The sequence below is a fragment of the Peromyscus eremicus genome, chromosome 3, assembly GCF_949786415.1.
Source record: "Peromyscus eremicus chromosome 3, PerEre_H2_v1, whole genome shotgun sequence".
NCBI lineage: Eukaryota > Metazoa > Chordata > Mammalia > Rodentia > Cricetidae > Peromyscus > Peromyscus eremicus.
This window is the reverse complement of record NC_081418.1, coordinates 65,151,401-65,178,521: the sequence shown is the minus strand read 5'-3', so window position 1 is coordinate 65,178,521 and position 27,121 is coordinate 65,151,401. Positions and strand designations below refer to the sequence as shown.

Below are 27,121 nucleotides of genomic sequence, written 5' to 3'. Positions count from 1 at the left end.
CATAGCCACTACTTAAAGAACACATGGAACAATTGTAAATACAAACCATCTATTTTATTTCATCCCTGAAAACAATGACAAAACAGAAATGTTCACAACCCCTCTGAGACTGCACAAGCCCTTCAGACTTCAACCTAGCAAAGGGACATAATCTCTTCACATAAAGGTACAAGGAAGACATTTCAGAAAGCTATCTTTCGTGAAACAATATATTCTTATACTCATTTTAACAAAATATTACAATCACTGCTACTGTTTGTGGTAGCATATTATAATAAGGAACAATATTGAAAACTAAGTTCAATTTAGTCTGAATCTAGAGGCCAGCTGCTCTTTAGCAGTCATTATGTAGAATAAATACTATGAAATATAGAATACTATATAGCAATTGGATTTGCTACAAAAGATATTTAAATAAAGACATGGTTTTTTCTATACTAGAATTAACCAAGTTAAGATTTCTTGTGCTGTATACAGTAGCTATTTCCCTAAAAAGATAATCAGTCTTCATAATTTATATTTTAATGTTCTTAATTTTGTAAAGTGGTCAGTTATATAAAATGAGTAGCTAATCTGACATCTCCTAACACAGGATACTCATAACATCAACTAACATTAACATTTTCCAAGCAGTTTTGTGCAGCACAAATACATTTATTATATACATCTGGTTAACATCATCAAGTCCCTTCCTTTTCCCACCAAGATAATCAAAGCAACATTTACCAAAATATGGAAATAATGTACACCTTCCTAATAGCAGAAACAGTCAATGGGCAAAATATTTTCCTTTTCCTTTTTTTAGATAGGGTCTGCTCTGTTGCCTAGGCTGGCAATGAACCTGCAATTCTCCTGCCTTAGCCTCCTGAGTATCCATGGCTACAAGCATATGACACTGGGATTTACTTTCAAATCAACAATCATGATTGTGAAAAATCACGCATTATTTTATTTTTTATTTCATCATAAAAATATGTATTATTATGCAGAATATATGTAAGAAATTTTTAAGTATGAGATTAGAGAGTACTCTCATTTCTATTAAATAGTCCCCAATGGTTAGGCTATGGACAGTGGTTGCTACCCATTTCAAAATTATACTCTTACAAATGCTATTTTTAAAAATATACAATTAACATTCAGTTATTTTGAAGGATAGTGCAAATGAAAACATTCTTTGGGTCTATTTCAAAACATGATTTTTAACATGACATTTCCTTTTCCTGCTCATAATCTGAGTAACAAAATACAGTACTGGAATTAAGCATGTTTTCTACTCACAGGGACATCATGAGGGCAGACGACAGAATAATTCAGTAATGTTATCATCCGCTTATCTGAAAAACATGTTATATACTCAAATAAATATTTTATAGAAAGGACTCCATGTCTTTCTAGTGTTTTTGTTTCTTCTTGATCTCAGATACTAAAGATGTATACAAAGATGACTTCCCTGCTTACCACATCCACTGTGCTGCCAAACTCCCAGTAAGTATACAGAACAGCATTGAAGAGCTTTGTGCGAAAGCAAACTAAGAGTGCCTGCGAGTTTATATACAGAATTAGCGTCCTATGAATCCAGCGAGCTCCTTGGAAATGTGTAGAGCCTTTATTATCAAGTATCACTGTGTCCTAGGCAGCAGTTTAGAGGTGTCCTGCGATGGATGCACTCCACAGTGGTGTAGCCCTGCAGGTGGCCTTCACTGCTATCTCACACTGCCCGACGCACTCGTCCTTTTGTGGGTGGTCACCGGCACTAAGTTCCCACTGGTGCCGTTGGTAGTATTGGCTGCCGAACCATTCACAACAATATAGTCGACCTTGTTCTCCAGCTTCACCAAGCGTTGCAGAATGTCATCTAAGAGGACTGCGATCGTTCTCTTCAGATCCGCTAGGGGAAGAATTGGAATAAATCATATTAAATAGCAATAGAGCACTTAATACGTGTCTTTACAGTTTACAGGAAAGAGGTAAACAATTATCAGGACATCTGAAAGAAAAGGTACTACAGAGAACACACTCGGACCCCAGACAGGGAAAGCTGAGTCACTTTCATCACTAACACCACACCCAAAGCAAGGGAGTTCAAACACACCAGCAACTCTCCACTTCTGAGAGCAGTGCATCAGATTTAAAGTCTGGCTCAAAACATTCCTTCTCTGTAAGGAATGCACTCACTTTTAAAAACCGTATTTATTCTAGGTGTATGGACGCTTTATCTAAATGTGTATGTCTGTGCACCATCTGTATGCCTGGTGCCCACAGGCCAGAAGAGGCTGCTGGATTCCATGGACTAACAAGAGCTGTGAGCCCCTATGTGGGTACTTCCAGATCCTCTGGAAGAGAAGCCAGTGCTCTCACCGGCTGAGCCGTCTCCTGACACACTCCGCTGAGATTCTTGAGCAGTGTATACAGAAGGCTTGGACCGGGCAGGTCAAATACTGGAAAAGGCAGGTAAAGAGAGCTAAGTGAGCAATTCAACCAAACACAAGCAAGACACCTGAACCCTCTAGACTGGAGCAGGAATGGGGAGCCAGGGCACAGGGCGACCTCCTGAGTTTGAAACAGTGACTTTCAGGTTCAGCCTGGGTGACTCCAGGTTACCAAGCAGCCCTTGACTCCATGTTGAGGGCAAATGCAGAGGCTTTTGACTTTGCATCCTGTTTGTGTGCAGATACTACCACCAGGCCAGCACTAACCCTGAGGCACTGACCATCAACTTCTCCATATGAGCAGAAAGGTGCACACCAGACCCAAGAAGGATGCAACATGAACTAATGGACTCAAAAGTTCTCACAAGAAGAAATGCCAATAAATACTTGAAAACTTGTTCATCATCCTTTGTCATCAGATAAATGCAAATTAAAATTGCATTGAGGGGGCTGGAGAGATGGCTCAGCAGTTAAAAGCACTGGCTGCTCTTCCAGAGGACCTGAGTTCAATTCCCAGCACCTACGTGGCAGCTCACAACTGTCTGTAACTCCAGTTCTAGAGGATCCAACACCCTCACACAGACATACATGCAGGCAAAACACCAAACACTGATCATAAAATAAAGGATTATAAGAAAAAGGAAACAGAGATAGCTACCATTGAGACAATGGTGACAAACCCTGTCACCTACCTGTCCTCTAACCAGGCCACACAGGCATCAAGGAAGACAAAGAACCCCAAACTGCTTCTGGCAATTTAGGTCAGCAATGCCCCACACTGCTTGATGAGATCTAATCCAACTGCTGTCCTGATCCATCTCGACCCCACCCTGCACCTTGACTGGATGGTCCAGTCCTATGCACCTGGCCTCAGTCTCTCGGCTCCTTCTCCAGCTCTTCCTCGGCAGGTTTCTCTGCAGCTCCTCCCACTGAGATGCTCAGAACCCTGTCCAACTTTCAGGCACTGCGTTCTATTAGCTCTCACCTCAGCCATGGTGAGGCCTCTCAGAACTCTGTGTCATCAACGTTTTGTAGCCGTTGTGTGTGTGTGTGTGCGTGTGTGTACAGTAATACACACAACACACATACACACAATAATAAACTGCATTTTTTTAAAAAATATGTGATCTGAGAGTTATTAGCAATTAAGATTGGAATAAAAGATCTCATGTCCTTACTGTCAGTACACCTAGAACCATCTGGAATACTGTAGTCAATTAAGCCAGCAAAGCCTGCGAACTGACTGTCACTGCATGAATTGTGACCTTGTGGAAAGATACACTGTGTCTACTGCGGACACGGCACACTCAGGAGACCTGGCCAGGGTGGCAGGCATGCCACCTAGTTCTAACTTGAATTTCTTCCAGAAAAACGACAATTGCTCTAATTCTTAACCTTTGTGGAACGTGAAGGGGCTTAAATAGACTTTTCCTAGCTAGAACAAAATGAATTGCTCTTTTGTGAAATTGTCCCTTCAGGTTTTTCACGGGCACTTCACAGATATTAGGTAGTCAATAGTAGCAACTGATAGTGCTGTTTTGTGTTGATCCTGGACCAAGAAGGCAGCTCACCCTACTCTCTGATCACCAGGGAAACAAACGCATCTAACACCAGCTGATAAGGCTGCTGATGGCTGTGCTGCTATCAGAAAAAGTATGAGACATGAAAGAAAGAAAAAAAGAGTAAGTTGGACTTCATAAAAACTAAACCCTTTGGAGCACCAAAGGTACATCGCAATAAACTAACTCCTATCAATATTCTACTACACTCAAAGGTCAGTGTCTTGCTCAGCCATCATCAGAAAAGCTTCTTCCTGTAGCAGATGGGAACAAATACAGAGATCCACAGATAGACAATATGCAGAGAATGAAAGACTATGAACACTTATCCCTAAACAGTTTGTTTTCATCAAATCCCTCCCCTCGAGGCTCAGGGAGCCCAGCAGAAAAGGAGGCAGAAAGAATGTAAGAGCCAGAGAGGATGGAGGAAATCAAGGAATCAAAACCTAAACACAGCAGGACCGACACACATACGAACTCACAGAGACTGAGGCAGCGTACACAGGGCCTGCACCAGATGGGGTCCTAGAGTTTTGAAAAGGAGAAGTACACACTCGCCCCATCCCTAACCCAGAAGCTATCTCTAATTGATAGCCACTTGCAAATTAATTTTTCTCCAAGGGAGTCTCTCTAGGGAAGCAGACTATTTTTTTTTCCTTTTCTTTCCCTTTTGGTTCCCTCAGCTCCTTCTGCAGCACCATGTCTGCCTGTGTGCCACCATGCTTCCCCCATGATAATGGGCTAAACCTCTGAACTGTAAGCCAGCTCCAGTTAAATGTTTTTCTTTATAAGAGTTGTTTTCCTTTATATGGTGTCTCTTCACAGCAATAAAACTCTAAGACCATTTTCAAAATAAGAAAACAATATTGGCTCTCCAGAAAAAGAGTATATATATTTGCACAGAGATAAATACAGCTGGACACTGTGATACGTGCCTATAATCCCAACACTTGGGAAGCTGAGGCAGAAGGATCTTGAGTTCAAGGCCAGCCTGAGCTACAAAGCAAAACCCTGTCTCAAAAGACCAAAAGGGTAAGGGGATATAGATGCCCAGTTTATGACTAAGCAATTCAACAGCCACTTACTCTCAACCTTTGCTTATTTTTGAGTCTTACCCTGCTGTGGGATGTTCTGTATGGCAAATGTGTTGCTCTGATTGGTTAGTAAATAAAACACTGATTGGTCAGTAGTCAGGCAGGAGGAAGTATAGGCGGGACAAGGAGGAGAAGAATTCTGGGAAGTGGAAGGCTGAGTCAGAGACACTGCCAGCCACCGCCATGACAAACAGCATGTGAAGATGCCGGTAAGCCACGAGCCACGTGGCAAGGTATAGATTTATAGAAATGGATTAATTTAAGATATAAGAACAATTAGCAAGAAGCCTGCCACAGCCATACAGTTTGTAAGCAATATAAGTCTCTGTGTTTACTTGGTTGGGTCTGAGTGGCTGTGGGACTGGCGGGTGAGAGAGATTTGTCCTGACTGTGGGCCAGGCAGGAAAACTCTAGCTACATCACCCGGTACCTAGAATTTGCCAATCCAGTTAGACTGACTGGCCAGCAGGCCCAAGGGACCCTCATCTCCACCTTCCTAATGCTGGGATTACAGGTGTGCTACACCATGCCTGGAACCATAAACAGGAAATCTACATGTCCTCCAAGGCTCAGGGGATACCACAGAAGGGCAGAAAGAATGTAAGAGCAGCCTGGGAGTGACAAGCTATTGTACTCTTGACTCACAACAGTTATGATCCCTGCTGTGAAGAAGGCCTCTCCTCAACACTGTAAATACCTCTGCTGAAAGAAGAAAGTGACCTGACCAAAAGGGACACCCAACCAACAAACTTACTGCAGAGGCCCAATCCCAATGCACACTGGAGGCAGGAAAAGGTTGAGTTCAAGTTCAGCCTAACTTACAAAGCAAGAACCTATCTCAAAAATAAACAGAGTTGGGCATATAACTCAGTTAATAAAGTACTTGCCTAGTATGGGACACAGGCCTGTAATCCAGTACTAGGGGAAGAGAGAAGGGAAGATAAGAAGTTCAAGGCCATATTCAACTACATGGTAAGTTCAGGACCCTGCTCAAAATAAATGATTAATTAAATAAACCAGGCTAGGGCTACGCTTGGTTTACAGTGCTTGCTTAGCATTACGTGAGGCCCTGGGTTCGATTCCCAGCACTGATAGAACGGGCTTCATTCAGACTCATGACTCTCCTGTCTCAGCCTTCTGGCAATTTCTAGCTCCCCATCTCATCTAAGAGGGAGGAAAAATAGAAGACACACAAAAAGAACTTAAAACAAGCCGGGCGGTGGTGGCGCACACCTTTAATCCCAGCACTTGAGAGGCAGAGGCAGGTGGATCTCTGTGAGTTCAATGACAGCTTGGTCCTTGTATATGTATAGTGAGTTCCAAAATGGCCAGAACAGAGAGATCCTGTCTCAAAAAATAAAACAAACAGACAAACAAAAACCCTTAAAACACAGGAACTAGGATTTGAAAGGAGACTTGCAGTAAGCAGTGCTGGAGTTACAGGTAAGTCCTGGTTCTTGGACTTCATAGATGTTCTCCATTTGACGTTGATATTGAGACTTTTTTAAAAAATCAAAAAAATGTATATACATATATAAAACAAATACACTGTATTACATACTCATTTTTAAATGCACATAATATACTTTATACATACATATTTTAAAGAGATGAATGTAGCAGTGAAATGTTACAATTTCTCTAATGTACTTAAAATATAATAAATGTGAGACGTTAATAACAAATCTGGGTGAAGAATGTATGAGTACTATATTCCTAGTTTACATTTGAAAATATACACCTGTACTTTTTTAAATATCAGCTTATAAAGAGCACACCAGGAGCTGAGCTCAGTTCCTGCAACTGCGTTTGCACAGGAACGGCTGGGAAGGAGAGGACAAAAAACATCCCGTGGTTCTTACCGTAGCCTGCCATGGATGCTCCGCTGTCCACATCCACCACGCTCTTGCTCTCCTCTGCCAGGGCCTTCACGTATCTTTTGCTTAAATCTAGGATCTGCTCGCGTAACTTGACGCTGCTCTGATGCCTCGGCTGTTGAAATGTATAGTGAAGTAACATCAGCCCCCAGATGAGTCCGAACACCAGCAGCAGGAAACTCAGTTTCTGGGACATATTTTTTCTTGAGATTGTAAAAATCATTTCTGATGAAGCAAACAGACTTGATTGAGAAGCAGTAACTGGTAACAAGACACCAAATAATCACGACTTTTGAGAAAAGAGGAAAAACTCTCTAGTGCGGTGTGTCCATCTTCAGCACGGCTCCCTCCGCTTTGACATAACTGTAAATGAAGAACAAAGGGGTCAGTGTCACCTGTATCGGGATCGGGATAAACAATGAAAGTTCTAGAGTTCTGATTTGTTACGATGTCATCTTTCCCTGACAACTTTTTTTCTCTGCCTCAAAACAAGCTTCCTGATCACCTATGAGTTCATTTAGGGCCCAACAGCTTGACCACACAGCTGCCATGACAGGCTTACTGGCAGGTACCACCCTGTCCCCAGAAAAAGCCATAAGCTGACCCCACTCAGGGAGGGCCAGCATCTAAGGGGAAATACCTGACATTCCAAGCATTCCCAGCACACATCTATACCCTAGACAAATACCAGCCAATCAGGGTCTTGACCCCTGGAAATCCCCTCACCCCCAACCTCTGCTATGATAAAAACTCTACCCCACCCAGGCTCCGGGCTCTCTGCTCTCACCACTGTGTCAAACAGAGAGACCAAACTTTGAGCTTGAAATAAAGGCTCTTTGCTTTTATATATGGATTCGTCTCCATGGTGGTCTTCTGGGGGTCCCCGTGATCTGGGCATAACAACATATATTTTCAAAATTAAATGAGAAATAAATATAAATTTGTTGAGAATATCTGAAAAATGTGCCACTGTGAAGGCAATATTAAGGCCTAGACTTGACTTTACAGACTCCATCTTAGGGAAGGGCTACCATCTTAGACCACCTGGTGACCCGAGGCTGTACTCAGTTCCAGGAAGAACCTCAGGAATGTCATGACAACTCGAGCGGATACCCTAGAAGCAGTCAATTAAGAAACATGGCAGTAGGGGCTGGAGTAATGGCTTAGTGGTTAAGAATACTGACTGCTCTTTCAGAAGACCTGGGTTCAATTCCCAGCACCCACGTGGCAGCTCACAACTATGTGTAACTCCAGTTCCAGGGGACCTGAGACCCTCATGCAGATATACCAAAAAAAAAAAAAAAAAAAAAAAGCCCTTTACGGGGCTGGAGGGATGGCTCAGCGATTAAGAGCACTAACTGTTCTTCCAGAGGACCTGAGTTCAATTCCCAGCAACCACATGGTGGCTCACAACCACCTATAATGAGATCTGGTGCCTTCTTCTGGCCTGCAGGGACACATGCAGACAGAATACTGTATACATAATAAATAAATAAATCTTAAAAAAAAAGAAAGAAAGAAAGAAAGAAAGAAAGAAAGAAAGAAAGAAAGAAAAAAGAAAAAAGAAACATGGCAGTAAGGTTTAACAAGATCCAGATGCTCCTGCAGACATTCTGCCTGTGGTTTATGGCCCTTGCAGATATCCAGATAATCCTGTCAGCAGGTTGTGGTTCTGCGCCAAAACTCTAGACCAATAGTTCAAAAAATCACCTTGCCCCATATGCCTTCTACCCAATCCCAAAATGCCAAGGCATATAATTCCCAGCTTGTGGTATTTCCCTTTAAAAACTCTCTAACCCTGGGCCTGCCACTGCTGCTGCCACATTTCCCTCCATCTGCCAGGCGGTGGCCCAGGTTTGAACCTGACAATAAAAAGACCTTTGTGTGATTGCATTGGAAACTGACTCCTTGGTGGTCTCTGGGGATTTCACAAAATGGGTACAACACCACCTTAGTCATAAAATTTCGAATGACTTCTCATCTGTCACTAAAGCCATTGATAAAGTTTACAGACAATACCAGATTTCTAAGGTCGGTCTTTTCAAACATGGCCACCAACACAAACACAAAGGTAATTTCTAACATAAACAAAAATAAGAATGCAAAAAATAAAAGTTAGAAATGATGGGCCAGGCAGTGATGGTGCAAACCTTTAATCCCAGCATTTGGGAGGCAGAGGCAGGTGGATCTCAGTGAGTTTGAGCACAGCCTGGTCTACAAAGCGAGTTCTAGGACAGTCAGGACTGTTATACAGAGAAACCTTGTCTCAAAAAAAAAAAAATTAGAAACGATGAAAAGCAAATAGAGAAATCAAAATGCCTAACTGGCACAGCCATATCTGATGGGAAGAGCAGAAGTCATAAAGCCAGCACAGCTGCTTGACAAAGACCCAGCAGAGCTGAGCCACATGATGGCTGCCACACCACCTTTGGTTTTCATCTCCACCTGTTGCATACTTGGGGCACTTTTAATATTTGTACAATTTGGGGATATTGAATTGATGGGAAATTTCATATGAATCATTTATGCCTTCTCCCAGAAACACTGCTTGTAAGCTTCCCCTGGAAAGTCCTGAACATACTACCCCTCCCACTTTTAGGGAGATATCCTTATCTACTTGAAGTTCTTTCTTATGCCTTGGAGGTTGTGACACATAAAGAAGCCAGATGTCTCTTTATGAGGCTATGAGACATTCTTGAAACATCTGTCCCTGTACTTACTCAGGAACAAGATATTCAAAACAAAGGAAATTCAAAAAGGTCAACAAGATTCAGTGGGCTAGAGGAGATCAGACTGCAAGCCTCTTCCCACTATACACTCAGGCAATTACATGACATATATAGCAACAAAGTTAGATTAGCTGAAGTTACCTCTGTCCTACACAGAGACTTATATTGATGAGCAAAGAATGGAGTGGAAAGATAATATAAGAATGAGATGTCAGGCAGATCTCTGTGAGTTTGAGGCCAGCCTGAGGCCAGCCTGGTCTACAAATTGAGTTCCAGGACAGGCTCCAAAGCTACACAGAGAGAAACCCGGTCTCAAAAAAAAAACAAAACAAAACAAAACAAAAACCAACAACAAAAAGAATGAGATGTTGCCAGGCAGTGGTGGTGCACGCCTTTAGTCCCAGCACTTGGGAGGCAGAGGCAGGCAGATCTCTGTGAGTTTGAGGCATGGCTGGTCTATAGAGCAAGGTCCAGGACAGGCTCCAAAACAACACAGAGAATTGCTGTCTCGTAAAAACCAAAAACCAAAAAAAAAAAAAAAAAAAAAAAAAAAAAAAAAAAGAAAGAAAGAAAGAAAAGAAAAGAAAAAGAAAAGGGAATAAGATGATGTCAGGACCTCCCTTTCTTAGAAGAGTTAGCTCATGTAGACCCACTGTAATGTCATAAGACCAAGGAACAACAGAATGCCAGAATTCAACATATAGACATAAAATAGAAACATTATATTATGCCAGAATTTAAATAATAAGTGCAGCAGCTTTGGCCTGAGACTTGGCTTGGGCACTCTGACCATTATAAGTTAATAGTACACTCCTTGGGACAAGGCAATGTGCCTGGGCTGGTTTGAAGATTTTTGTTCTGGTCTAGTGTCCTTGTAGCCACAAAAGCTACCAGTCTGAGACCAGGCTGTCATATGCCTCTAGATTCTTAAAATTTGGGTTACAGGGTTAATGAGTAAGAATGATAACTCTGTTTGTTAATGATGTCAACACTTGAGGAAAAAATATTGGAAATGATAACTCTGCTCTGTTATAGTTTATTAATGATGACTAAAAGATGAGCAAGAGGAAGTAAAACACATGTCCAAAAACAAAAATTATATGATCTATGTTTTGGAACATCATGAATGTATCCCTGCTTACTAAATTCTGTATAAATAAAGAAGCACTCTGACTGCTAGTCAGTCAAGCTGCAAGATCCTCCCAACCACCATGGCCTGGCTCACCTCCTTCCCTCACCAACTCCTTACAACCTCTGCTGGGACCTGTCCCGCAGGGGATGGCTCCTGTCAGAGTAGGACAAGCCATACCGAGATGCACTTCCTCTCTGTCCATCTCTCCAAAAAATGCAATTAAGAAATGTCCCGTGTCTGATCCCTCCCATCACTGCTCTTACATCCACCCATCTTCAGACTCTGCCCTCATCCGGAGCTGGACACCAGCACCTAACAAGATTTTCCATAATAAAATATGTGCCAATATTTGGATGTGTCACTGGAAGGTATTACTAGTGAAAATCATTAACCCTACAAAGCATCCAACATAACATGGAAAGTAATCAAGTGAAAAGTTAAAACCAATCATGAAATTTGGAAAGACCTAAAGTTTAAAAATAGTGTTTATAGAGCATCAAAGTACCCAGGGAAGAAAGCCCTGGTTTCATTACCCAGAGGGAAAATAATTGCAGTAAAAATCTATAGTGCATTCCCATGACTACTTCATAGCTTACTACAAATAATCTTTAGGAACACTTTTATTTCTGCAATGAGAACAATAAACTCAGTTTTAATCCATTTACCAGGGAATGACAAAACTAAATATAACCTACTTTGAGAACATGACTAGAGGTGAACACAGTACAACAATGTAAAGGTAACAGGCCAGCTGCAGAGGCACACACCGGCACTCCAGCACATGGAGGACAAGACAGAGCATGGCAAGCTCCTGGCCAGCCTAGGCTGCATGGGAGTGTCAAGTCAGTCTCAGCTACACAGCAAGACAACAACCAAACAAAAAACCAAGCCCATGGAGCAATAAATAGCTTTCATTCAGCACATACTGAGTGAGGTATGAGGGATGCTCTATAGCTCTATCCAGGAAATTTGCTTCCTAGCGAATAGACGCTTTCAACTTTTTTGTTTTACTTGAGACAAGCTCTTGTTATATAGCCCTGGATGGCCTGAACTCACTATGTACATCAGGCTGGCCTCAGATTCACACAGATCCATCTGCCTCATAAATTTATATTGACATATACTGGCTCTTCTGTGTCTTCCAATACAAGCTGCAGATTACACTGTGTATCTTAACACCCCATGAAACACTTGGACTCTCCTGAATCGGTCAGTTAGTTCAAAGTCTGAACTGCAAAGCCAGCAAAGTGACATCACTGGAGAACCGAGAACACAGGAAGCTAGGTATTTTTAGCAGGTGAAGATTTAAATGACAGCTAAGAAAGAGAAAAGAAGAGGGGGAGAGAAAGCATATCCAAATGTATGCTAACTTGACACGGACGTGCTGAGGAACGAAAGCAGGAAAGCAGCAAGGCCTTTGTTTTCCATTAGTACACTGTATGTATGGGCAGTGAAAACACTGTGACGATCACATGCCGCAGTCTTGACTATGAGCACTGCATTTAAAACAGCACGAAGGCATGCACACTGCAGAATGGCATGCTATGTGATCAGAGCCAAGGCTACACCATGCAGCCTGGGCACACACTGCCGCAAACACCCTGGGTTCACTGCACATGTGGTTCTGAATTCACTTCTGGCAGCTGCACATGCGGAAGTCTTTTACTGGTGCCCAATTGGAAAAAAAAAAAAAAACACCTCAGTAAGTTGCTCAATCCAGATGAGATAATGGTGCAGTGTAAGCCACTGGACTTTGTGACCAGTATCAGATCTGATTACACCCAACAGTCAGAAAAGAGACCTTCATAAAGGCAAGAACTTCCCAACATGAACTCTACAGCGTGTCTGCTCAGGACTGACATGGGGGGAATCCAGGTCTCCTCTTGGGGTTTTTGATCTTATTAATAAAAAGATTTTAAGAATAGACCCAAAGGAAAGCCCAAGAAAATTGTTATTAGCGTTTATTCAGAAAACCCCCAGGGCAGGCAAACTGTTAAATCTCAACAGACTTAGTTTCAGCTAGCATGGAAGTGAGACACGTAACTCACAAGCAGCAACATGATTGGGAGGGGAGCTTTAAAGAGCATACGGAAGCTCAAAATATTGGGGAAATTCAAGGCGTAAGGAAAGCATGCTTAGAAAATGAGAACTAAAAAGAGAAGTGACACTTTTCTGACTGATTCAGAACAGCCAGCAAGCTCATGAAGGTGCACCGCAGTGGCCTGGTAAGCTACGCTCCAGGGGTGGGATCGGGTAAGGGAAGGTACAGTGTCACACTAAAGGAGTAATTATTACACCTCTCCGCTTTTCTTTCCTCTTTTTTTTTTTTTTTTTTTTTTTTTTTTTGGTCTTTTTCGAGACAGGGTTTCTCTGTGTTGTTTTGGTGCCTGGATCTCGCTCTGTAGACCAGGCTGGCCTCGAACTCACAAAGATCCGCCTGGCTCTGTCTCCGGAGTGCTGGGATTAAAGGCGTGTACCACCACCACCCAGCAACACCTCTCTCTATAGCATGGCTTATTGGAGTAGTTCTTAGGTCAAGGGATTGACCATGCCCAACTGGAATGTTAGCTCTCCACCCAGGCCAGATTCCCTTTTCTTGACCAAGAGTTTTTTCTACTATTAACAATACTCAGCCTTCAACAGAATAAAATGCCCACTTCACAAAATGCCCACCTCTGCAGGAAGTCAGGGTCTTGGACAGAGCTAAACATGATAAGGAATCTAGGATAAGGAATTTGGTAGTGTCTGCTTCGTGATCCCTCATGGTAATAAGACATTTATTATGAAAAGGTTTTTAACCAATATAGTATATACACACAATAGAGGTTTCATCCAGCCATCATGAAAAGCAAACTTAATTACAGGAAAATGAACAGAACTGGAAACCATCAAAAAGGGGAACAAGCTAGTCTCACAAAGTGCCAAGCCTTCTCTCATGGCTGCTAGTTAACTTTAAAAGAAAGAAATGGGCCGGGCGGTGGTGGCACACACCTTTAATCCCAGCACTCTGGAGGCAGAGGCAGGTGGATCTTTGTGAGTTCGAGGCCAGCATGGTTAAAGAGTGAGATCCAGGACAGGCACCAAAACTACTCAGAGAAACCCTGTCTCGAAAAACAAAAAACAAAAAACAAAAAAAACAAAAAAAAAGAAAAAAGAAAAAAAAAGAAAGAAATGGAAGGAGGGAGAACTTGGAGTATAAAAGAAAAAAGAGGGAGGGCAAAGAGCGTAACAGCTGGAGTGAAGATGACAGACAGACATTCTCCACGTGTATGAAAAGGTCAGTGAAACCCACTGCTTTGTACAACCGATACACACTGGGAGACGTGTAAAAGAGAAGAGGGCTGTCTGGACAGTAACAAAGGTTTGAGAGGCTGGCGCACCTGGCCCACTCTACACTAGGGTACTCTGAAAGGACATCAGAGAAGGAAGTAGGCACGGACAACACACAGAAGAAAGAACACTCTAGAGCTTTCCCAAGTTAAACAGATGCCCAGGAGCCAGCTTATGCCTGGCAAAGGGCACAAGTTCCAAAGTCCAAGAGGATTCCCTGAAGCGCCCCAAGACCTGAGAACTAGTCTGAGAATAACAACAAGCAATTCCAAGCCACGCAGGAAGAAGTAACTAAGGTTTTTAAAGGTACACATCTGCCTTTGGTCTTTCTCAGGTAATGTTTTACATAAAAATCACCCGGCCAGATTTTTTATAATCCCAGTACCAAATCACACCCTATACCTATAAAACAGAATGGGGATGGGAACCAAGCCTCATCTTTTTGTTTTGCTTTCGAATGATGTATTGGTGAACCTTCCCACATGTTGGACAAATGTTCTCCCTACCACTGAGCTATGCTCCCAGCCAGCATCAGTCTTTACAATTGTCAATGCTTTGAGACAAAGATCATAATATGCACCTCAGTCTGGCCTCTGTCATCTTGCCTCAGCCTTTACAAGTGTTAGGGTTACAGATGTGTGCTACCTGCCTGCTACTACCAGTATTTTTTACAGAACACGACGTTAGTCCTCAATGTACAGCAAAGACGGAGAAGAACAGTGCCCAAAATGTCCGATCTCCTCACAAAGTAAAGCAGCAGCAGCAGCTGCAGGGGAGGTGTGTAAATTCCACGTTGTGAATCAGTTCATTTGGAGTGACATCAAACCCTGCTGCTTGGACCTGGGTATGGGAGGTTGAAAACCAGTGACCTTTACTAGTACACAAGTTGTTACTGCCAAGATGGCCAAGTCTCCATGAAGGAGAAAAACCAACTCTACTGAACCACTTCAGTGTCAATGTGAACACGTTCCTGTTCTCTGGGATTGACATCTATGCTTTTGTATAGGAAGATGGACAGACAAGGAGTTAGACCTTTCAGTGACTAATAGTAATTTACTTATATAAGTTCAGTGATTAGAGAAGAAATAAGTATTAGCCTCAATTAGGAAAAAAAGAGGATTCACTGTGTTTTTCTGTATAATGTTCAAAACTTTAAATGACTGCAGAAGCTGCACTTTAAACAGCCCAATTTTCTTTATGCTTCAAATACCGGCCAGGCACTTGGAAAGCCATGTAGGTGAGGGAAGAGTCATTACCTAGAAACTTGACTGACCAACACCATCACTAAGGGTTCTGGGCCACCACCATCTAACAGTCTTTCCCTAGCCAAAATGGATTGCAATCTAAAAATTACTTTTTTTTTTTTTTCAGTGCCGGGGACTGAACCCGGAACCTTTCCCAGCTGGGCGAGTGCCCTACCACTATGATACAGCCCCAGCTCCTAAAACACCTGTCAATCTTAACTTCTGCACTGCTATACTGCCTACTAATGACTTCAGAAAGTAAAACGCAACTACATCCTCATGTAATCCCCAGAATTTTTAAGGTAAGATTATTGCCACCACTTAAATCATTACCATCGTTATTTTAAGCACTCCTAGAAGAAAGTTCCGACCTGCAGAAAATAAAAAAGGAAACCATCTTTCTAGCATGTGGGAAACTGAATGAGAATGGCCTCATAGGCTCATAGGTCTGAATAACTGGCCTCCAGCTGGTGGAACTGTTTGGGAAGAATTAGGAGGTGTGGCTTCAGAGGGGGCAGGCTTTGCAGTTTCAAGACTCACATCATTCCCAGTATGCTCTTTCTGCCTCCCGCTTGTGGATCAAGATGTGAGCTCTTCGCTGTACCTGCCACCCACCAAGCCTTTGCTCCACCGTCATGAACCCTAGCCCTCTGAAACCCTAAGTCTGATTAAACACTTCTTTTTTTATAAGTTGCCTTGGTCGTGGTGTTTTGTCACAGCAGCTGAAAAGTAACTAAGACAAGGCACGAGGTAAAAGAAGTAAAGAGAGGAGACACGTAGGAAACGAAGTGTCTGAAAAGTCCTTTATGGACTTGAAGAAGGGCAGCAGAGTGTAGCCCAGCAATCATCATCCTGCTGCTTCCTTAAGTGGATTCCTGGATTCTTCAAGCCCACATCAATCCATTGTCCTCAAAGAAGTCAAAATACCTTTAAAAACAAACTTTGAGCAGGCTGAGAGATGTCTCGGAGGTTAGGAGCACCTGCTGCACAATCATGAGGCTGGAGTTCAGATCCTAGCATCCATGTAACAGGTCAGGCATCCGGTGCACACCTGCATCCTCAGTTGGTTCAACGGGTTGGAGACCAGAGGATAGATGGGGCTTGCTGGCTTCTAGTCTCGCTGAAAAAAAACCTCAGGTCCACTGTATTCATTACTTGTCGATAGCAGTGACAAAACACCATTGCCGAGGTAACTTACAGAAGGAGTTTACTGGGCTTGTGATTCCACAGGTTTAAGAGTCCATTATGGCCGGAGAGGGTGACAGTCAGGCGCAGGCATGGTGGCTGGAGCAGGCCGCTAACAGCTCACGGCTTCAACAGAGAGAGCAAACTGGCAATGATGTGAGCCTTTAACCTCACAAGTGACACACCTCCTCCAAGATCACACCTCCTAAGGCTCTCCAGTCTACCACAGTACTCAATACCCAAGGCTATGAGAGCACATCTCATTCAAGCCCCCCACTGCTCTTCCAAAAGGAGTGTAGGATCTGGGGATGTTTGCTTGTTTGAATGTGGAGTTGTGGTTTTGTATGTTTGTTTGTTTTTGGGTTTTTTTTTTGGTGGGGGGGTTGTTGTTTATGGAGTTTCTTACATATTTACTTATTTTTTGAGACAGAGTCTCATTTATAGCCTTGAACTCACAGAGATCCACCTGCCTAGTGAATGCTATAACTAGGCGTGTACCACCACGCCTGGCTATATATTTTGGTGGTGGTGTTTTTGTTTTTTGAGCCAGAATCTCACTCAACCTGACTGGCGTGGAACAGACTACGTAGCCTGGGCTTGCCTGAAACTCACGGCAATTCTCCTTGGCCTCACGAATGTTGAGGTTACAGGCATGAGCCATTACACACAGTAAAGTCTGTGCTGAAATGCGACCTCTGCTGAATGGGTTTCCAAAGCTCATTCCCTCCATCCAAGTCCATGCTGGTCCTCTAACTCCCACAATACATCACTGTGTACCAAGTGATCCTATCCGACATGCCGTCCAATCGTGTGCCTTTGCTCCTTGGTGCCACCCACACCCCTAACTCACCTTGGACTCTGTCACCTGGTCTACAGAGCCTGGGGAACAATCAGCAGTCACTGAGAAAAGCCTCGCTGCTCTAAGCATATCCCTGCACGTCATTCCACCTTCTCCCAAGCAGTAATGTAACTCTCTGTAATTTTTTTGTGTGTGAGGGTAAAAAGACAGAAAATGGAAATTTGGAGGTAAAGTTAAAGCATCTTCAATTATCTGTTACTGGATTAGGGGAACCAAAGAGAAATCTAATCCAATGCCCTTACATAATGAAAAAACTAAAGGGCAGAGACTAAAGTATCTTTCCAACAATGAGACAACAGTTAGCGGCAGAAACTTGGGGCTCAGAACACGGGTCCTGACTCTCGGCCCAGGTTCTCTATGCCATACTACTCCCTTCCTTCCACTGTGAAGACGATGCGTGTCCAGAAGACTGAGGGGACCAAACCTGACATGGCCAACACCATACAGACTGAAGAGACCCAGGGAAACTGAGAGAAAAGCAAAAGGCAGCCTCACGGATCCCCAAGGAGTTAACCTTTTCCTTCCAGGAGGGACTTTTACTCCTGTGTATGTGTGGGAGCCTACAGGAGTTTAGGTGCACTCTTCACATGCAGAAACCCACAGAGGCCAGAAGAGGGTGCCAGATTCCAGGAACTAGGGTTACAGGTGGTGGTGAGTCACCATGTAGGTGCTGGAAACCAACCTGGGTCCTCTGCAAGAACAGTAAGTGCTCTTAACCATGAGTCATCTGTCTCTGTAGTCCTCGTCATTGTTTGTATGTAATTGTATGACATTCTACATTAATACAACATGGAACAAAATTCAGTCTCTCCCTAGAATTCCTCAAAAATAACAGAAACAAAACCAGTGGCCACTTCAATTTTTTCATTCATTTTTATTGTGCATTAAAATAATCATTTTTATTGTTTCATTTCTTGGCATACCTACTTAAAATGTGTGTGTGTGTGTGTGTGTGTGTGTGTGTGTGTGTGAATGTATGTGTTTTGATAATACATTTAAGGGTCTGATAAGTTTTTTTGAATAAGGTTGAATTTGCAAATACTGAATGAACTGTAACATTAAATGAGTCTCTGTCCTTTTCCTCTTTAAAAGAATAATATAAGAGTATTAGGGCAATGATCCAGAGGTTGACCATTATTGGACCGTTCATTAATTTATTATTGGTCCATTATGTTTCAAATACATTTTATTCACATAAATCAAAGCATTACGAAGTTGCTATAAGAAGGATCTATAAACAAAGATTAAGGCTTGTAAAGTACTTGTCTAGCAAGCATCAGGCCCTGAGTTTGATCCCCAGAACTTGCCTAAAAAGGCTGACCCCCCCAACCACACACACACACACACACACACACACACACACACACACTCACACTTTAAATAAATAAACAGGTTATATCCATACCTGGGGAGGAAGCTAATGTGATGGTGGCACGTTTGTAATCCCAGTACCAGGGAGGCAAAGACAAGCAGATGCCTGCAGGCCAGCAAGTCGAGCACTGGTGTGGAGTTACAGACTAGTGAGAGAACCTGTCTCCAAACCAAGATGGATGGCTCCTGAATGATACCCAAAGTTGTCCTCTGGCCTCCACACATACATGAATACACACACATGCACACACAAAGAAAAACTTAATTTTAGATCTTAATTTCTAACATGGGTTTTTTCAAACACACACACACACACACATACACACACACACACACACACACACACACACACACACACACCTAGAACAGGGGCTGGAGAAATGGCTCAAAAGCAGTGCTCTGCAAGCATGAGGACCCAAGTTCAAATCCCTGCTATCTGTGTAAAAAAGCCAGGCGTGGCTCTGTGAGTAACCCCAGCATGGGGTGGGGGTCAGTGACAGGCCAATCCTGAGAGCCTGCTAGCCACCCAGCATAGCCATAAAACAGCAAGCTTCCAGTTCAGTGAAAAAGTCTGTCTCAAGAGAACAAGGCAGATAGCTCTATAGGCAGAAATCCGATACACCCTCTGCTACACACAGCAGAAAAGAACATGAAGTGAAGCAAAGACATCGTCCTCGAGAAGCAGATCCCTTCACCAAGATCAGCAAACATATCAACGTATTTCCAGAAAAGTGTGGGAAAAATGAATAAAGCTCTACACCTTATACATGCAGTTTCATTTAATGTATGGATGAGCTTGGTTTATTCATTCATCTGTTCATCCATGCATTCACATTATCTATTAAAGCACCTGCTGTGTGTCATGAATTGATAATGTGAAAGGTGGAAATAGGATTACTGTTCCTAACACTTATACCTTAGAACAGCAGTACTCAACCAAGGGGCCATGACCCATTCTGAGGTCAAATAACTCTTTCACAGGGGTTATCTAAGACCATTGGAAAACACAGATATTCACATCATGATTCATAACAGTAGCAAGTTACAGTTATGAAGTAGCAGTGAAAATAATTTTATAGAAACAGCATGAGGAACCGTCTTAAAGGATCGCAGCATTAGGAAGGTTGAGAGCCACCGCCTTAGCAGAAGTGGGACAATTAATGAGTAACTCAGAAACAAGCTGATTTCCTATCATAAAGCACCACACTGAATAAATGGAAGCAGGCTTTTGTCTGGGAAAGTCTCTACGAGGGACAGACGGGCTTAGGTAATCCCTCTGAGGAGGTAGCAACTGACCCGCCAAAGCACAAAGCCTGGTCCCAATTTCCTGCCAACTAAAACCATTAACATTTGCATCTGACCAGAATTTTGAAGGAAGGGGAAAACTGCTTCTTCTTGCTCTCGACACAAGCAAATAGCAGGGCTGGAGATCCAGCTCTGCCCAAGAGCACTTACTGCTCTTTCAGAGGACAGTTCAGTTCCCAGCACCCATGCTAGGGCAGCTCACTACCTATAATTCTAGCTCCAGGAAATCTGAAGCCCTCTTCTGGCCACCATGGACATGAGAAGACAGAAACATGGACACAGACAGACACACATACACATACACACACACACACACACACACACACACACACATCTGAAAGAAAGAAAGAAAGGAAGGAAGGAAGGAAGGAAGGAAGGAAGGAAGGAAGGAAGGAAGGAAGGAAGGAAGGACGAAAGAAAGAAAGAAAGAAAGAAAGAAAGAAAGAAAGAAAGAAAGAAAGAAAGAAAGAAAGAAAGAGAAAATAAATCAGGAGAGGGTTCACAAGCCCTAGTATGGATAAGCCTGGCCTGGTCTGGAGAAGCCAAAGCGAGTGAGTTAGAAACAAAGACTATCCTTGTCCCACAAGTAATCACAGGAGCCAAGGGACAGCAGCTTGCCAAAGCAATTCCTTCCTGCACAAAGATGCACTAAGACCCCAAACCAGGCTAGCAAGCACACGTTTTTATTCTAACACTCATGGTGACTGCGTCTTTTCCAGATTGGCTGGGGTCTGATCTCACAATCATTCTCGATTGGCTAGTTTTAAAAGAATCATGCAAAGAAAATGAAGGAAAGGGAGGAGTGTGCCATTCCATTTTCGGGGGGGGGGTGTATAAACAAATATGAGGAAAATAAAAGTTCTGCATAAAAGTTTTACAAGGTGGGGAGAGAGATCAGAGGTGAGGGAGATGTACGGAACGTGGGCCCTCGCTAGACTGTCTACCTTTGATAGAAAAATGACATTCTTCCCTCACAAATAGCAGGAAACCCCAGACAAAGAAAGCTCTGATGACCCTTTCTTAGGAACTTGTCAGGCAATCTGGTAACATACAGGATCAGTAATATAGGGAACCTCGGAGTCAGCTCAAGACCCCAAGACCAAGTTCTCAGCACAAAGGAGATTTATTTACCCCAGAGGGGGACAGAGGGCAGGGACTAAAGAGACAGACACAGAAGATAGAGGGAGAAGGGAACCAGGGGCAAATGGGAGGGATGAGGGGCATTTGTCCTGGAGGACAAAGGACTGCCTCTGGATAGAGGAGACGGACACACAGCACATAGGAAAATGGCCGTTTATAAAGGTAAAACGGGAACCCCCCGGGTTAGGATGAGGTGTTTAATTTTAATTGGGCATGTAATTAAGTGAACCAAAAGGGGCTTCTGATTGCTAGACTTGAATACTTTGATATCTGGACCTTGGTAGTCAGTCTCGGAGGAGGAAGCGTCCAAATAAGGGACTAGACCTTGGTGGCTAGCTTTAGAAATGTAATCTAATGGCTTTCAGCAAGGCAGAGGGAACAGGGGAGAAGGGGCAAGGCCTGCCAGAGCCCCTTCTCGAGTGAGCTCATGTCCCTTCAGTAATGATCTGACATGGTGGTCTTTACAAACACAAAGATACTCTTACATTGTGTTTTCTAATAGGAAGAGGATAACAGAACGCCAGTGCAGAACAAAGGCAATCGCCAGAAAGTTAACAGAAAACTATCACTAACATTTTAAGCACAATGTGTCAAATTCTAAAACATTACCTACAGAGCACAAGAATCAACCAGCAAACACTGGCAGAAGTTTCTCTAAAGTTCTGTATTTGTTACAGCCTTTAATACTCCCATCCCAACTTATAAAATCTTTACAGGAAGCAGGGTGTAGTGGTAAATGCCTATAGTCCAGTACTTAGGACACAGAAACAAAAAGATCTGAGTTCAAAGCCAGCCAGGACCACAGAGTGAGAGCCTGTCTTTAAAAAACAAAACAAACAAACAAACAAACAAACCCAGTAGTTTTCATCTTTCCTGATGCTACGACCTTTCCTCATGTTGTAGTGACCCCTAGCCATAAAATTATTTTTTTGCTACTTCATAACTGTAATTTTGCTGCTGTTATGAACTGTAATGTAAATATATGATATGCAACTCCTTTTGGGTTGCAATCCACACGTTGAGAACCACTGCTTTAAAGGAAAGTACTGTTCAAAACTCTCTGACACTCTTACCAAACAGCATACCATCATGCAAAAAGCCGAGTAGTTAAGCAACATTTTAGTGGTTTCACCCTAGCCCCAAACCAAAAGATAAACACGTTAGGCCAGCATTATTACTAGAAAAAAAGACAATGAATCATGAACTATTTAAACTAGAATTATATTTTATTTTACTTTATTTTATTTATTTATTTGATTTTTTTGAGACAGGGTTTCTCTGTGTAGTTTTGGAGCATGTCCTGGATCTCGCTCTGTAGACCAGGCTAACCTCGAACTCACAGAGATCCACCTGGCTCTGCCTCCCGGGTGCTGGGATCAAAGGCATATACCACCACCGCCCAGTCCTAAACTAGAATTATAAAAAGAAAGGAAGGAGAACACCAAGGGAACAAGGACCTTCCAGCAACACCAGAGGACTAGAGACAGCTCACACATCCAAACTCCCAACTCAGGACCCCACTGCTCTTCAAAAGCAGGGAACAGATTATTTGCAATTAGCAATGTTTTGAAAAACAAAGAAAAAAATCATCACAGAAAAATGTACACACTGCAGAATTTTCTCGGGATATTTGTTTTTACATAGACATGCATGCAATTATAAGTCTATGAAATCTGAAGATAAAGATTTCTTGCTGGGTTGCAGTTTTAAAAACTATTTTTTTAAAAAATAGAGCATTTCAAACTGCCTTTCATGAAGTATTTCCATGTATTTTTATGAAAACACTGTAATAGCAACATTAAAAACATTAACAGATGGCTAATCCTACCTTAAAATCTCTCATTCAAATCCCATTTTGCTTGCTTCAGGGCTCCGTTTTGTGCTGTTATGAATATTATCTAACAACAGCAGCAGCAGCAGCAGCAACAGCAGCAGCCCTCACTCAGCCTAGGGTACTCTAAGAATCACCTGTCTATTAGTCTCCAAAAGATTTTGCAGCCACAGAGGTACGTGTGTATTATAAAAGAGACATGGTATGCTCACCAGCTTGCAAAGGTGCACATAGCACTGTCCAACACAACCACACACAACTAAGTCCTACACACACACACACACACACACACACACACACACACACACACCAGATTTGGCCCTGGAATGGAATTTCTGGGGAAAAGGTCCATTCCTAAAATATTTTCCCTATATAATACTGCCTGAAGCTACTATCTGGTGGAAAAAAAAAAATCAACATAAGTGACAGCTACCCACTCTATAATTAGGTCTAAACTTGAAGATGCCTTAGGCCTAGGGGTATGTAGCTACTGGGTTCAATCCACACTGCCAAGAAATAAAGATTAAAAAAAATAAAATAAAATGTACTGCCTTGAAGAAAGCTACACAGAGTTCCTCCTAAGGTAACACACAGAAATTTTATCATTTTTAGATGGCATTTTTGGGAAGGGAAAAGACAGAAGCAGCAAAGATTACAAAAATAGGCCGGGCGGTGGTGGCACCCGCCATTGATCCCCGCACTCAGGGAGACAGAGGCAGGCGGATCTCTGTGAGTTTGAGGCCAGCCTGGTCTACAGAGCGAGATCCAGGACAGCCAGGGCTATACAGAGAAACCCTTTCTCCAAAAAAAAAAAAAGAAAGAAAAAGAAAAAAAGAAAAAAATAGATTTTTTTAAAAGAGCAATAAAATACCTTAAAGTACCCGCATAGTGACACAAGCCTTTAATTCTAGTACTAGGGAGGCAGAGACAAGTGGCTGGCTGTGAGTTGGAGACCAGTTTGACACAGCGAATTCCAGCCTAGCCAGAGATTACATGGTGAGGCCCTGCCTCATAAATAAATAAATAAACCCAAAAAAGGGGGTAAAGCAAGGCAGAGATAAAAACAAGGAGCACTATAGTAAAAAGAGCACTTCATCACTGTGCTATAGTGAGTGCTTAATCTAAAATATATGGTGCACCCCAGACACTTCAGTCACAGTCTGACCTGCTCGTAGCCTTAGCCAAGCATAACTTGTATCACATGGCCCACACTCCTTTCCACAGCTAGCTGTGGGCATGGGCACCCCTGCCAGAGGCCTTCTACAAAAAGAGGCCAGAGAGAAAACAACAGCCAAAGTAGATGAACTTATGACGAGCAAAAATGAAAACGGGTTAGAAAAGTGAGAATAAAAGTTATGCGCGAGAGCACATACCTAGGGCCACCAGCAAAGGACAGACAACGAAACGTCAGCACAGAAAGAATGGGATGCGGTCGGCAGGGATCGCGATTCCTGCAGCTTCCCAGCTCTTTCATAATCCCTTTTTATCAGGGTGGACTCGGAGAACTATATAACCTGGAGTGCAGGGAACAAGGACACAGCTGAGTGAAGGAGTTTCTGTCTTCTTCCCCCACATTAAAATGGATGTTTCAAAATCCTTAGCATTGCAAGTCTGAGACAGAGGAGTCCCCGGGATCGATCAATTCACTGTTTTAGACACAAGCAAAGGAAAATCTGCAGGGAAAGCAAAGCTAAGGTCATACAGACGGTGGCAGAGCAGGACAAGAACCAAGGTCTCCCTCTTCTGTGGTCATTACTGTCTCCTCTAGACACTCAGTAACAGCAGTAGCAACATTTTCTTCAAAATGAATGTTTTGCCACACATTTCAAGGCTAATCAGAAATGTTTACATGCCTTCTTCCCCAATTCCCGGTCATTAACTATGTTACTCTTCTAACAATCATTGGAAGTCTTCCTTTTTCCTAAAGTCGTTTACACAGGCAATTCATCAGGCCCACCAGCTCCGCTGCCCCATTACAACTGCCCATCCAAAACAATACTCAATTATTTCATAAACTGCACAAGAGTATCTCCACTCAAAACAGTACATACAGAGCAAACGTCTTAAACGAAAAGGAAATTCAGTTACAGATTTAGAAAGATTTCCATGAAAAACCCATCACCAATGTCAATAAAAATGAGAAAGCAGTGCAAAAACCACCGCCATCAGCAGCAGGGCTAATGTGAACCGCTGAAGTGGCTCCCCCTCAGATTTACTGCGTTCAATGTGTCTCGAGAACAAAAACTGCAACTTGGAAACAGAAATCCTAAGCGCAGTGAAGACTGTGAACCAGTGAGACAGTACAGAAAGTTGACAGGGGAAAGCTGCAAAGGTCTTGGGTGCTGACAAAGCCTTTAATCTCCTCTTAAGGGTTTCCCACAGGACAGGCTGGAGAGGTGGGGGAGGTGAGTGAGTCCTTGTACAGTACCTCCAGAGCTGATCCTCAGGAAAGCAGAGTCATCAACTTCCTTAGAACATTCTCAGCCATCTTAAAAGGACGGAAATTAAGAAGCCAGCATATTTTAAGGCAGTGGCGCTCAACCTTCCCAATGCTGTGACCCCTTAATACAGTTCCTCATGTTTTGGTGACCCCCAACCATAAAATTATTTTCGTTGCTACTTCATAACTGTTATTTTGCTACTGTTATGAATCGTAATGTACATATCTGATATGCAGATGGTCCTGGACAACCCCTGTGAAATGGTCCTTCGACACCCAGGTTGAGAACCGCTGTCTTAAGGACTTCTTTGCATGTAAGGTGAGTAAAACCTAAAGTCAACACACAACTTAACAATGATTGAACGAAAGAGCACACACAAGTGCACACCACTTCGTATCACATTCAAAACATCTTTTCATTAAACGAAGAGCTCATGGTGTAATAGTTTATTATTCATAAATCTAACAACTTAAAACTATGTGCGATCTCCATCTGCTGGATGAAACCTATCCGGCTTGAAGCCTTTGATTAGCCTGATGGAAGCAGCACCGGGAGTTCGAATCCTGGCAGCCTGGCCACTCAACCTTCACTGCCGCCTGCACCAGACAGCAAATGAAGTTCCTCCCCCACCAGCCTCCCAGGAGAAGAGTTTGGCAGGCTTAAAGGCCATTTCATGGTCCTTCACCCAACGGGAGAACTGAGCTGTCAAGAACGGAGCACGAGTGAGCGCGGCCGCGGCGGCTGCACATCCCCGCAGAGAGCCGCCGAGTCCGGCCCGGGAGTCTCGGCTGTCACGGCGGCAAAGCCCGGGCCGCGAGGACACCGCCTCCCGCCTCCCCTCCGCGTTACCTGGCCCGCGGGCTTCCCGTCAATCACGCGGGCCACCGCCGCGGAGCTCGCGAGCTGGAGCTGCAGCCACAGCCCGCCGCGGACGTCAGCGGCGCCGCAACAGCCTCCGGGCCGGGATGGAGGTAGGACGGAGAGCGCTGGGCGCCCGGGGACTCTGCTCCCCGTTTCCGCTCCGCCTCCCGGCCGCCCTTCCCCCACTCTGCGGCCAGGGCCCGCTGCGCGCGGCATTGTGGGAGATGTAGTCGGGGCTTGCGGAGAGGCGGCACGTGCTCTTAGCCCAGGGGCTCCGGGAGACGCCGTTGCTTGGCAACCAAGAGGCGCGGCAGCTGCAACACTACTAGGAGAGATGCAGCATCCTGATGGTGAAATGAAGTCTCCGCGTCCTACTACCGACCTTCCATCAGAAAACCAACCTTCCAGATGCTGTTAGCTGACGTCTGGCATCCTACTGTTGCGGAAAGAAAGTGTGACCATGGTTGTCCCTGGAGATCCTTACATAGTGCAGAAGGGCAAGGAAAATAAAAGGACTAAAGATTAATAGAAACAAAGTATCCTTTTCTGGTGACTGAAGACCTGGCTCAGGAGTACAGACAATTTGCTGAGGACCGTAATGCCGGAGTTCTATTCCCAGCTCCCACACCAAGAGGTTCATAACCTCCTGCAACTCCAGTTCCAGGGGACCCCATCTTCTTCTGGCCTCTGCAGACCAGCACACTCACATACAATTTAATAAATACAAAAAG

At 43.4% G+C, this 27,121-nt stretch overlaps 1 protein-coding gene across 1 annotated transcript; it reads right to left on the bottom strand.

Moving 5' to 3' along the window:
- Window positions 1–32: 32 nt before the first annotated feature.
- Ccdc126 (coiled-coil domain containing 126) lies at window positions 33–26,564 on the bottom strand. Its single transcript, XM_059257823.1, has 3 exons — window positions 26,379–26,564; window positions 6,948–7,325; window positions 33–1,891 (listed from the first exon to the last, which is right to left on the bottom strand). Exons 2-3 carry the CDS (start codon window positions 7,183–7,185, stop codon window positions 1,707–1,709), a joined length of 423 nt encoding a protein of 140 aa, XP_059113806.1. The 5' UTR covers window positions 7,186–7,325; window positions 26,379–26,564; the 3' UTR covers window positions 33–1,706.
- Between the last annotated feature and the right edge of the window lie 557 nt (window positions 26,565–27,121).